The 13573-nt window shown below is 48.3% G+C and overlaps 1 protein-coding gene across 2 annotated transcripts in view; it reads left to right on the top strand.

Moving 5' to 3' along the window:
- Positions 1 to 13573, top strand: part of PLXNA4 (plexin A4) — a 449834-nt gene that overhangs the window by 369118 nt on the left and 67143 nt on the right. For both annotated transcript variants that reach the window (XM_023207833.1, XM_023207834.1), the window contains 3 exons: positions 5386 to 5482; positions 5962 to 6152; positions 10096 to 10247. In XM_023207833.1, coding sequence (XP_023063601.1) covers positions 5386 to 5482; positions 5962 to 6152; positions 10096 to 10247 — 440 coding nt within the window. The remainder of the gene's footprint in view (positions 1 to 5385; positions 5483 to 5961; positions 6153 to 10095; positions 10248 to 13573) is intronic.

Below are 13573 nucleotides of genomic sequence, written 5' to 3'. Positions count from 1 at the left end.
GGCCCCCATGGGAAAAGGAAGGGAACGACTGGGCTCCAGTGTGCACACTGTCAGATATTGAATCCTTGGACCTCAAGCAATCAGCAAGTGACATAGCTCCACCCCTGGGAATTTTACATCTGGAAGCCTGATATCCCAGGACACAGTGGTCAGTTCTACTTCCAGCCCCTGTTGGCACTGGAGCTGGAGGCCTGGAAGCTGCGATTCCCTTCACCAAGGAGAGAACCTGAGACTGAAGCTCTTGGCCTGTGCCCTGCCCCCAACTCAGGACCTGAGGAGAGCTCCTGCTGTGCTCTGGCCCTCTGGAGTTCAGAGCTGCGGCCTCCCCATCCACCATGGGCCAGGTGTAGGTGCCCCCAGGTCACCGCTTCTAAAGCAGCTCAGCTGACTTTGCCTCCATGACTTTTTAATTTTGACACCATTAGTTGTAGGAGAGGTGAATTCTCTACCATTTTAAAGTCTGATAAAAAAAAAAAGTGAGGCAACAGGAGGGATACCCCTCAGATAGTAGAATGTAGGAGGAGTCCCCTCTGCTTCCTAGGACCCACTGGAATCACATAGTTCTGGAGGGCTCAGCTCTGCCATTTCCCAGGAGCCTCTCTTTTCATGGGGGACAGTGGAATCCCAGTTTAAATGCTGGTCTGGGTCAGGTTGCTGCTTGCCATCAAGCGATTTCCATCAAACATCTTTGCGGTCATGATCGGAGCAACCCTCCCCCACCATAGTTACAGAAAACAGGGTGCCTTCAGGCAAGAATAGACCTGAGAGAGTATCTACTTAATCCTGTTATGGATGAGGTCTCCAAGGCCCAGAGAGGGCAAGTGACCATCTCCAGATCACATAGCAAGTAAGGCACAAATTGAGAACTTGAATCCAGTTTTATAACATAACCCCTAATCACAGGTTGAGCAAAGAACAGCAGCAAAGGGCACTTTCTACCCCAGCTTTGGTGTTATTCCTGGGAGTATGGTCTGATCAGCCTCAAAGAGGATTGTGTGGAAGAAGAAATTATTTCATTTCCTAAATCCATGAACAATCAAAACAGCATTGGACAAGGGATCTAACAAAGAAATCCATGAGTTTGTGATGGCAGAAGGAGGTGGGTGATAAATTAGTCTCAGAGGAGAGCAGAGAAAAAAGAAGAAAATTCAGTGTGGGAGTGACACTGGGCTGGGGTGGTGGAGCCACTTCCAACCCCATTATGCGGGGACAGGCCTTGAGCCAATGGCTGCAGCCCCCAGGGGCTGGTGGGAGGAGGACAGAGCGGACTCACAGGTAGCAGTTGAGGGGAAGCAACTGTAGGTATTCGTGGCCTACTTTAGACCAAGGCTCTAGGAAAATGTCAAGTGCTGCTAATAATAGTGCATGGCCACCAGCTCTCAGAGGCTGCCAATCACGCCAGTGAGTGGGCTGCAAAGGGCATCTGGCTGGCTGAAGTGCTGGTCGTGAGGGCCGGCGCCAGGCCCAGCTTCCGCGGACTCATGCGGGCCTCTGGTTTTCTCTTGGCACCTTCATTTACCATGTGCAAAACAGGGATAGGGGAGCAACAGGAAGAGAACTTGCCCCCTTTCTACTTTACTGGGACACAGCTGAAAAGGGGTCAGCAGAGTCCTCTGGACTAGAGATGGACACAGGGTACATACCAGCTTCTTGTGTCCCCTAGCATTAGGTTGTTGAGATTTTTTTGCCCAAATGATAGAACTTTCCGGCAAAATATCTCAGATCTCGGGACAAGGGACTGGCTGGAGGAAAGAATGTCTCAGTTATATCGAGGTCTCATTTTTGCTTTAGAAGTAGAAGCTGAGGTTCACACTTTCCCAGGGTAATGGGGAAAGTCATCCATTAGCCCGGCATGGTGTGCCAGACCTTGATTGAGACACTTAACCTCCCAGCCTCCAGGAGCCTGGAGCCTGTCCTCCCCGGGCTCTGAGCTTTGTGCAGATTAACTGCCTGCTGATTACAGAGAGCTATATAAATGCTAAGTGGAGTGGAGATGGGGGGATCCTGGGGGGATGGGAGCCTGCGGTCCAGGCTCCCAGCTGTCTGCAGAGGCAGAGAGGCTCCGTCTGCCATGCCCACCCCTTTCCCCTACCCTGCCCCAGGCACATTGCAGGTCATCCACAGGAGAGAGAGCCTCCAGGAACAGGGGAAACTTCCCTAGAAACAGAGGGGGACTTGGGGGGAGCACGTGGGGTTAATGATTTCTCTAATATTTCATAGTTGTGATCCCAGGATTGGGGGAAAGAAATGCCCAGCACATGTGATCCTAATGTCTTTTTTATTTTCAATTTCTTCAAAGAGAAAATTCATGCTTGCACACATGCACACACACACACATACCAGAACACATAAGCACATAAGCATTCTCATATGCGTACATCCCATACATATTAAGGGTCTGGCACAGAAACACTCAGTGCATGGCTGCTATTATTTTTCTGCACAAACATAAACATAAGCAACACGAATATAGTTTTGCATAGCATCCCCAACTGTATGCACATAGACTAAAATACAAAATCACATTTGAGTGCTTAGACTATGTGACAGATACTATGCTCAGAGCATGCTGTGCGTGATCTTGAATCCTTACCCCAATCCAAGGAGATGTGAACTGCTTTGAATTCCCACTTTACCAATGGGGAAACTAAGACGTGGATTATCTGCTCACTTCACACAGCTGGTCACTGGCAGAACCACTTCTATGTGCATGTGCATTTATGGACACAGACAACATGGAGATGTGTGCTAACCTCTTCTCAAGTCAGCATGCACATAAACACATTTGTGTACACAGATGCTCACATGCATACGTATGTAGGATTCTTTGCCTTCCTCTCTGTGGGATGTCAGGTCCTTCCTGAGAGGGGGCTTGAGGATTTATTCATCTTTGGCTAACACACTCCTGGTCACCACCTGCTGCTTCCACTTTGTGTCCTGGCCAGACCCAGGCCTGAAAGCAGAAGCCAGGCTCCCATTCTGACATAGCCACTGCCAGTATCCCTCCTAAAGGTCAGAGCTCTGCCCGCCCCAGCACTGCCTCCAGGTGATCAAATGGTGCTCAGCTTGGGGTGGAACAGCCAGCCCTGCCCAGAGTCGTCCAGACAGCAGTTTGAAGCCTGTGGGGATCACCTTTCCCCACTGGGACCTTCAAGGAGAGAGATGGGAAGGATGGGAAGGAATTGAATGTGGCTGGAGGAGGGAATTGGAAGCCTGAAAGTTTCTCTCTCTCTCTCTCTCTCTCTCTCACACACACCCACACACACACCCACACACACACACACACACACACACACACACACACACACAGAAGGAGGGAGGAAGGGAGGGAGATCATCCCCCTCTTATACCCTTCTCCCTCCACAGGCGCAGTCCATCTACCTCCCTACTTCTAACAGACTGCAGAGATTCTCTAACTTTTTAATCAGCACCAGAATCACAGGGTAGTTCTCAAAATGCTCCCCATCTCCAGAGATTCCAGTCTGGCAGATCTGGGATGGGCCCTAGAATCTGCATTTTAGTAGGCCCCCAGGTGGTTCTGATGAAGGAATCTATAGACCACACTAAGAACCACCAGTCTAAAGTAGAAGAGGTTTTCAGGAAACTTAGGACCACCCAGCCTGACCCAGCTGCAGAGACAACCTCTGGGGAGTTGATGATTGAGTTCTATGATGATCAAAGTCTCCACTGTGGTTTTTGCAGGGCTAGGAACCTTTGCTTTACTCTGTGAGCTTGGACCCTGGCCCTGGCCCCAGAGCCATTGTTCACAAGACAGATTCAACGAGGGGGATGCAGTGCATCCATTGTGGGACAAACAACGAATGTGGCCCTCTGGCCACGGCACACGTCACCAGGGAGGGAGTTAGAACTCTGGACACTAGGGCAGGGCCAGAAGTGACTGGAGGCACGTCCTCCTGCGGTTGCTGTATGAGGGCAACGTCAAGTCACAGTTTGTTTTCATGGGAGCACATTCCGTAACTCAGGAATTTAGGGCGATTTCCTGCACTGAGGATTATAACGTCTCCTTTAGAAGCTCCTACAAACAGGGTGCAGACCTGTCCCTGCCCAGAGGCAGAGGTGTGGACAGTAGCCCTCTGAGATTCTTCTCAGATGTGTTTTCCCATGTCCTGTGGCCACCCTCCCTCTCCATGAAGGTGCCATGGCCAACGTGGAGGAGGAAGCCTCAGCAGCCTCCCGTGATATCCATCAACATCACCCTAGCGAAGCCCTCCAAATTTTTAATTCAAATTAAATTTGAATTAAAAGAGCCCATGAGTTCTGCAAACATAACTTCAAACCTGGTCCTCTGGACTAACCTCTTTCAACAAATTGCCAGGCCTCAGCCCCTCCTATGCAGAAAATCTGTCTCAGTTCCATTCCTCCATCCCACCCCATGTGGCGAGCAGAGTCGGGTGGAATAATGAGAAAATCACCAGGTAGGGGTTGGAAATTGCTGCCCAGGGTGGGCTCTAGGTTCCTCTGCTAACCCTCTTTCTCTGGGGACTGAGATGGGTCTGCTATGGGAAGGCAGACTAGGGACCATCATGCCTGGGGACCGCCCCCTCCACCAGCATCTTCAAGCCAGCACTTCCCTCTTCTCTCCACCCTTCACCTCCTATCTCTTAGCCAGGCAGGGGAGCAGGACCCTGAGGGGCCCTCCAAGGACAGGAACACAACAGGAATCTGGGCGTGAGCCTGGCTTTGAGCTAGTGACTACCTGTAGCATCCAGGCCCAGATTCCCATATTTGCCCTCCAGAATCCTCAGGATTTCCCCCCTCACCAACAAGCTCCCATCTAGTCCTCTTTTCTCTTAACCTCTGCCTCTCATCCCCCTAGGGTGTAGTCCCCTCATTTCTTAGTCTCTGTAACCACCATCTTGCCTGGGAAGTGATCACCCCTCCCCAGGTCTTTGGAAAAGCATCCACCTATCCTGGACATTTCCTGGAAATTAGAGTTCCCCAACCTAACTGCAGACTTGGGAGGGCCTAGGGACCAGGGTTTCCCTGGGCAGCCTGGGAGGAAGTAGACTCTTCCCTCAGTTTTACCTCTCAGGAAAGCCCAGGGGGTGGGAACAGGCCTCTTGCCTGAGACCCACAGGAGATGAGCTAGTGGCGTGCTCCCATCTGCTCCTTGAGCTGGCATCCACAGGGGCATGCTTGGAGGCCTGGCCCACCCCTGTGTTATCTTCCACTCCCTCTAATATACACTTCCCCACCTGTACCCACATGTGCCTGCGCATACTTGTGTGCACACAGGTAGACACAGGCACAGTTTTGGCAAGTCCTTAGCTCGTGAGCTCTTAACAGCCCTAGGCTGATCCTTTGGGCCCTCTCTAGAACTCTCTGTGACCCCACTTTCTTTCCTCCTCCCCGACCTGGCTGCAGTATTCTTATGAAGGGATGGAGATCAACAACCTGCCCGTGGAGTTGACAGTCGTGTGGAATGGGCATTTCAACATTGACAACCCAGCTCAGAATAAAGGTGTGGAAGGGCTGGAGCCTGGCAGGGGAGGGAGGGGAAGGGATGGGGTAGAGAGGGAAGGAGCTGCCCTGCATTCTCTCAGGTGTCATTCTGTCCCCGCCTCCTGGTGGCTGTCCCTCTCCCTCTGAGTCCCTCCCTCACAGCCTCTCCACCATCTGTGCTTCTCCGTTACTTCTTGAGCATGGGCTCTGTACAGCTTGACCTGGGCTGGTGGCTTCTGGGAGGAGGTGGCATGTAGAGGACTTCCTGGGAAGGGCTGCTGAGTGAACAGAGTTCCCAGAGCTTCCCATTTCAGTCCCTCTGCTCTGGTCTGGACTTTCTCTCTGGTTCTTTTTTTGCATCAGAACGGCTAAGGGGGCAAAGCTGCCTTTGTGCCCCATTGCCCCAGGCTGGGACTGCACTCTTTGTCCCTCTCTGGGCCCCTCCTGTCCCCACTGCCGTTCCCAAGCACCCCTTGCCCTTGCCCTTCCCCTCTGCAGTTCACCTCTATAAGTGTGGAGCCATGCGAGAGAGCTGCGGGCTGTGCCTCAAGGCTGACCCAGACTTCGCATGTGGCTGGTGCCAGAGTCCAGGCCAGTGTACCCTGCGCCAGCACTGCCCTGCCCAGGAGAGCCGGTGGCTGGAGCTGTCTGGTGCCAACAGCAAGTGCACGAACCCCCGCATCACAGAGGTAAGCCGGGGTCGGGCCTCCTGCTCCAAATGGACAGGCTCCAGGCTGCTGCGCCACACCCTGCGGAAACTCTGCCCAGCCGTGGTGTCAGTCACCCAGTGGTCACCGGGTGGACTTGGTTGCTCCTCCTGGCTGGGTGGTGCCCTAGTTTTCCTTCATGGCTTCCCTGGAAGCTTAGGCTTAGATCAGAGACTCTTGTTGGGGCTCGATTGTCCTATTGGAATCTCCAAGGAGCTGGGTCAGGAAGGACTCAGTCCTTGCCAGTCCCTTCCTTTGTCTGTAAAAGCCTCGGTGGCAAGGCCTGAAGTTCCACTGGTGGCACCCTCACCAAGTGTCAGCCCATGATTGGCGGTTGCATGGGCGTTGGGGCACAGCCCAGCTCTGGGGAGGTGAAGAAGGTCACAACAGAGAGGCCTTCGAACTCCACCAAAACAAGCCCTGAGCTGTAAGATGGAGCACAGTTTAGGCGGACCAATGGGACACAGGCCATGGAGCGAAGACCCAGGGAGGAACACAGAGAAGAGCTAAACATGCAGACACTGGGTCCCAGAGAACAGGGTTTGAATCCAGGCTCCACCAGCTGTTTGCTGGGTACCTAGGTGTGGCTACTATCTCTACACCTCACCTTCCTCACATGTGTGGTGGGCCTCAGCATCCCACTTACACGGGAGTTGGAAGAATTTCATGCGCACCTGCAGGCAAGGTACCTCACTCCGGGCCCAGCGCATGGGGATCTCACCAGGCTCCTCCTCACTCATCATCATTGATAAAATCCTTCCCAGGGATGTCTAAGCCAAGGAAATCACTGCCCCTGGAGTTAATTTAAGTAGTCCTGTCTCTTCTCCTCTAACTCCTCTACTCTTCCAGCATGGCCGGAGTCCCTTGCTCCCTCTTAAAATAAAAAAATGGGTTGCATCTCTCTCTCCACATGCTCCTCCCCCGTGGCACCATGGCATCTGTGGCACCATAGCATCTGTGCCTCCAGCTCAGGGCTGAGCACATAGTAGGTGCTCACTACCTCTTTACCATTGTGGATGCTGGTCAGGATTATGAAGCAGCTGGAAGAGGGGGAAGGAGACAAGATAAAGACTCAAGTCTCTGCCTCAGTGAACAGTGAGGACGAACTGGTACCAGGCTTTGTGCACAGTTTCACAAATACACACAGTATATGATCACTTAACAGTGGCAGGCAAAAATAAAGGCCATATATATGTGTGATGGCTAATAGTTGCATCGCACCTTTATACCCCATACCTTGTCAGTCCAAACAACCACCTGTTCTATTGGAGTCCCAGAGCTGCCGTCACAAGGTACTGCAGAATAGGCAGCTTGCATGACAGAAATGGATCATCTTGTAGTTCAGGAGGTAGACAGTTTTAGCAGGGTCAGTTCCTCTTGAGGACTGTGAGGGAAGCATCTGTTCCCCATCTCTCTCCTTGGCTTGGAGATAACCATCTTCTCCCTGTGTGGCTTCCTATCATCTCTCTGTGCGTTTCTCTGCGGCCAAATTTCCCTTTTTCATTAGATCATATTGTACCAAAGCCCATCCTAATGGTCTCCTTCAAATTTAATTGCCTCTGTAAAGACCCTGTCTTCAAATAAGGACACATTCTGAGACACTGGGGCTAGGACTTCTCCCTGTGACTTTGGTGGAATCACAGTTCAAACCCATAATGTCTCCCAAGGCCAGGGTTATCATCAGGTTATTATTCTCTTCTAGACAGAGGCTAATGCTCAGAGAGGCACATATACTCTAACCAAAGTGTCAGTAACATGGTCCTGAATCCTAGGTCTCCTGAGTAATGTTCTCCTAGGTTATTGTTCTCTTCCACCACAATGGTGAGACCTCACACCCCCACTCACAAATTGTGCATGTGCACCAGGGATGTGTGAAAGCAAGATTATTGGGTTTTGTGGATGAACAGCCTCACCCAGCAAAGCAGCCCCTTGGGGTGGCCCTCAAAATGTGCCCCATGCTTCAGATCCTTTATCCTCCACCTTCCTGGCTGTACAGGCTCTGAAAGTTTCTCTCAGTCCCCACTTCAGTCTCTTGCATGGTAGGAATCTAAACAGTGATTCTCAGACTTGGAAGAAATATTTGCAGAATTAACCTACAGAAAGATCTGGGATAGGAGGACAGCTGGACCTCTCCTCTCCCCACTACCCCACACTGGGGCCCATGTCCTCCCTTCCCAGTCCCCACCCCTCACCCTCATGCCTCCTCTGTGGAATGGCTCCTCCCAGAGCCCTCAACAAGAAACCAACCCGGGGGGCTGCTGTGTAGTGTGTCTGGTGCTATCGGTGGAACTTGCTTTCTTCTTGGCCTGGGTCCAAGAAAATCCCAGGGAGGAGATGGCAAATTAAACAAATCTCCCTGTGACAGAGGCTATTTACTGCCTCCATACTGGTATTGGCCCTAGGGGAACCTGGGGAACTAAGAAGTGGGCCAGAGATAAAATTCCTTTTTCAGTATGACAAGCTAGGGCTAGAATATCATGGGGACACCACTGCCAGGTGCCAGTGGCATTTTGGGGACTGGCCAGGCAGACACTTGGGAAGAACACAGACTCTCCCTCCAACCTTCCCCATGTCTGTCCACGTCCCTCTCATAGAAATGGGCCTATGTCTCCAGGGAAGCTGTTTTTCCACTGCAATGAGAATACACTTATACACAGGCTCACACCCTGCATGCGCTCACTTACAATCACACCCACCTTCACGGGGCTGTGTAGGCGGTGGGAGATAGCTTGACTGTGGCAGGTAAGCAGTCTCACCTGGAGAAGTTGCCACTTGGTGGGGAGGGCAGCACAGCCTAGTTTCTTCTGCTTCCCCCTCCTTTCACCCTCACCCCAGGTTGGAATTCCCACTTCTGGCCCTGCAGGGTTGAGGAGAGTCGGATATGCTGGAAAGGAATAGAGAGAGAATCTCTGGGCTCCTTCCATTCTAATCCTGCTGACATTGGCCAAGGTCCAGGTGCTGGTGCTCATAGGCGCCAGGAATGGAAGCACGCCCTTCTCTGGCCCATGAAACGCCAGGATGAGATTGTGTTAACTGTACAGCCCCCACCTCAAAGCAGGCACTTGGATGTTGAGTCCTCACATTTTAATCATGGGTTTTTGACATGGATTTAGGAGACAAAGCCAGTACACTTTGACCTGTGTACGAGGATAAAATTTAAATTAAACCTAAATCCATGTGGTACCAGGCCAAACAACAAAGGCAAAGGAGTTGTGACAAATGCTGATAATAATTCCGGAAAGATGTTTGGACAGTTGTAGGTTTTATTACAGTGACGATGCAAGACATGAAGATTGTAATGTTACTGAAAATCCCACAAGGAGGGGTGAGACAGACCTGCGCCTAGAGACTCAGGATCGGAGGAGGAGGGCGCTGGGAGTGGGAAGGATGAGGGACAGGCACAAAGAATTGTTGCCATGTAAGTGTCACAAAGAAGGTATCTTGGAATTTAAGTGGAAAGAGGAGGAACACAGGGTTGTGGGGCAGTGTCATTTGAGAAGCATCTTGAGAGGTGGGTAGGGTCACATACACGTAGAGGGCTCTGGGTGGATAGCAGGGGTTTTTATTTTCCTTGAGAGTAGAACCAACACAAGCAAATGCTAGAAGGCATGAATCCCAGTTTTCTATGAATCACCCAGTAGCATTGCTGGTCGCATTCCATCCCCTCCTTTCTTCTTCTATGAAATGGGAAGATGTACCATAGGCTTTGGATATTGCTCCTAGGGACACACACAAACACGGACTGTTTTCCTAGAAGCTACTATGCATTGATTACCACAGGCCTTGGGTGCCCTTGGGGACTTCGAGCCACTCAGGAACTCTGGGGCAGACGAGAGAAGAGCCAGCAGCCTCTCCTGGCCTCATCAACAAGTGAGTGATGGCAGTATCTTGGTGTCTGTCTAATTACTTCTCTTCCTCCCTCTAGATAATCCCAGTGACAGGCCCCCGGGAAGGGGGCACCAAGGTCACTATCCGAGGGGAGAACCTGGGCCTGGAATTTCGCGACATCGCTTCCCATGTCAAGGTGGCTGGTGTGGAGTGCAGCCCTTTGGTGGATGGTTACATCCCTGCAGAACAGTAAGTGAAGTTGCCTAAAGCACAGGAGGAACAGGGGGAGGGAAGGGGAGGGAAGGGAGGGAAGGGGAGGGAAGATAGCTTAGTATTAGGGATATTCTGGTCAGCAACTAGGTGCAAGTCAGAGCTTGTGGGGAAGAATCACCCTAATATTCTAGAGTTGGAGGGTGGACTCCCACAACTCCCTGCCTGCTCAGCTAGCTAGCTGCCATACTGGGGAAAGTGTAGAGAGGAAAAGGAGAACTAGCTGGGAGAGAAAGGTGACTGTTACCTACCTGGGATATAAGGCTGCATGGAAGGAAGGGAGACAAAACAAAATGAAAATCTGCAAGAGAAGTGTAAGTCCAATTCCTTCTGCTGTCCCCAACTTCCCACTCACATCCCCACCCCCAGCACTGATCCTGTGCTACTCTCTGTGGAAACTGACAATGAAATTCACACCCGCTCTCAGGCTTGTGGGTGCCTTAGGTTATTTTTCTCTTTGAAAGTCTGCTGGCCCACTGAATAGGTCATTCAACAAATGACCTTGAACTGTAACCCATCTAGTAGAGGAGGTTCGTGAATCACGCATGGCCTTGTAAATAAGTAAGCACCATCTTCCAGCCCAACAAACACAACTATGAAAATGTTTACCAGCACTATAGAATCTATATTCCATACCGTCTTTGTTGCACCTCCTGGAGTGAAATCTTGTCACTTGTGCTGTATGCATAAATTATTGACTCTTCACAAGGCCTCCCCTAGGTATGTGAGTACAGTTTCCATTTCTGCTCCTGGGTCTTGCCTAGGTTTACTGATTCTGAACCATCACTACCGCCATCCTCAATTCCTCCTGATTTCCATGAAGTCTCCCCAAGATGCTCATAGCAGATCAGATGGTTTAAGGATCTAGTCTTGGTAGGACTCACCTCTCTGGTCCATCATCAGTTAGTTACCAAAAGATCTTTCTATGGCTCTTTCAACTTTCTGACACCTTTCTGGAATGAAACCAAACTAGGCCACTGCTAATATATTGTGATTTGAGGAATTTTAAAATATCCGACTTTGGATTTACATACCCAGATATCAAAAGTATTATGAAGCCACATGATTAAAATAATGTGATACCAGTTAGATCAGTAAAGTAAGATAGAGGACCCAGAAAAAGAATGCTGATGCATACAAATTTAGTTTGTAATAGAGGTGATATTTCAAATCACCCAAGGAAAGATCATTCAATAATTGATGCTGGTTAACTCCCTGGAAAAAGTACAATAGCAGATCCTTATTCCACATTATATACCAAAATAAATTCCAGATGCATTAAAGAGTTACGTTTAAAAAATGAAACTGTGAAAGGATTAGAAGAAAATGCAGGTGGAAATTTACTTGATTTCAAGAAGGCGAACTTGTGCAAAGTATAACTGCAACAGAGGAAATTATAAAGAAAAAGATTAGGGGATTTGAGTACTTAAAACCTTAAAACTTGTGCATCAAAAATCATTGCAAGCAAAATAAAAATGTGAATGATAAACTGGGAGTCTGGTTACATCCTATTACAGTTAATAAATACTTTTTCTTTATATATAAAGAGCTTTTATAAATAAAAGACAAAGATCGCAAAATGATCAAAGAGCATGAACGTACAACTTATGAGATTAAAAAAGAACCAAAAGTCATACGAAAAATAAATGTTTAACGGCAGTAGTAATCAATGAAATGCAAATTAAAACACTAGGGAGTGGTTAGTGAAAGTTAATGCCCAGTGCAGGAGAGGCGTGAGAAGTAGCTGACTCCTTCACTCATGGTGCAAGGGGAAATTGGGACAAACTTTCTGGAAGGAGATTTAGAAATGTGGGTCCAAGGCCTTTAGCCTGGCCATCACACTTCTAGAACTTTCTCTAAATAACCAGAATACACAACTATTTATTTTTAAGAATGCTTATTTCAGCCTTATTTATAATAGTAAAAACTCAGAAGTGATTTACATGTGTAAAAACAGGGAATTCATCAATTCAGTAAATTATTGTATAAGCACAGGAAAGAAAACTACACAGCCATTAAATCTGATATTATGAAGAATCATGACCAGGCATATACTCAAAGTATATTAAGTGAGAACACAGGTTCTTGGAACACAGGTTACAAGCATAATATAGAGTTTCGAATCAGTTTTGTAAAAGAAAATTAAGACTGACTACAGTCTTAAACGTTGACATTGGATATTTCACGTGGGTACAAGGCAGTGTGGCATGGTACATAGGCAAGAACTTGGACTTTACAAGGAGATTCCTGGGACTGGAGCCCTGTCTCTGCCACTTACTAACTGGGTGAATGTAAGCAAGTTGCTCAACATTTTATTTGCCTCAGTTTCTTCATTTATAAAATGAGGATAATAATGGCATCTACCCCATGGTCTTATGGAAAATTACATTCTCAATGGTGCAACTAGGGGTTATGTAAGTATGACAAGTGCTTTCACGTACTTTCTATTTTTTTTAAACACCAAACATGCATTAATTATGTGATCTGGATAGCAAGGTATTACTTGTTCTGGAACCTTACTCAAAAGTTGTTTCTAAGAGAAACATAAAACATAGAAGCCACAAAGTAAAAGAACAACCAACTTAACCACACAAGTGCTTTTAAACTTTAGTGTGGCAAAAGACATTGGAACCACAGTTGAAAGATGACAAGCAAGGAGAAAATCATTGCAATATTTATAACAGACAAAAGTTAATACTCCTAATTCAGACAATCTATCAGCAAGAAAGAGGGCTTCACCAGAAAAGTCAAAGGAAAGGCTATATGATATTTTAAAAACACACCCATGTGAAAAAATATAAAACCTCACTCATAATTTGTGAAATAAAAATAAAAATTAAAATGAGATTCCCCCCCTCCCCGCCATTGGATTGTTCATATCTGGTGTTGGCGAAAGAGCAGACCATCGACAGAAGTGCATAGTCTAGACTTCTTGGAACATTATTTGGCTCTACCTATCAAATATTAAATACGCAAACTGACCCAACAGTTTCCTTCCAGAAATCTATCCTACTATACAGTGCCTAAGGATGTGTGTGTCAGTTGGTTCATTTTGCAGAATAATTTGGAGTAGCAGAAAAATCAGGACAACTAAACGTTCATCAATAGGAAGATGGTTGTGTAAATGATAGTGCAATCATCAGAGGAGGCACTGTGAGGCTGCTGAAAAGAAAAATGTCGAGCTGTGTCTATAGAGATGGGAAGGAAGGTCCACGCTATTGTGCTGAGCAAAAACAGAAGTGTTTATAGCAATGGATATGTTATGTTTTGCTTTTATTTTAAAAAACACATATATCTTTCCTTAC

Source organism: Piliocolobus tephrosceles, chromosome 8, assembly GCF_002776525.5.
Source record: "Piliocolobus tephrosceles isolate RC106 chromosome 8, ASM277652v3, whole genome shotgun sequence".
Taxonomy (NCBI): Eukaryota; Metazoa; Chordata; class Mammalia; order Primates; family Cercopithecidae; genus Piliocolobus; species Piliocolobus tephrosceles.
The sequence above is the reverse complement of the archived record's forward strand: the minus strand, read 5'-3'. Positions and strand labels throughout refer to the sequence as shown.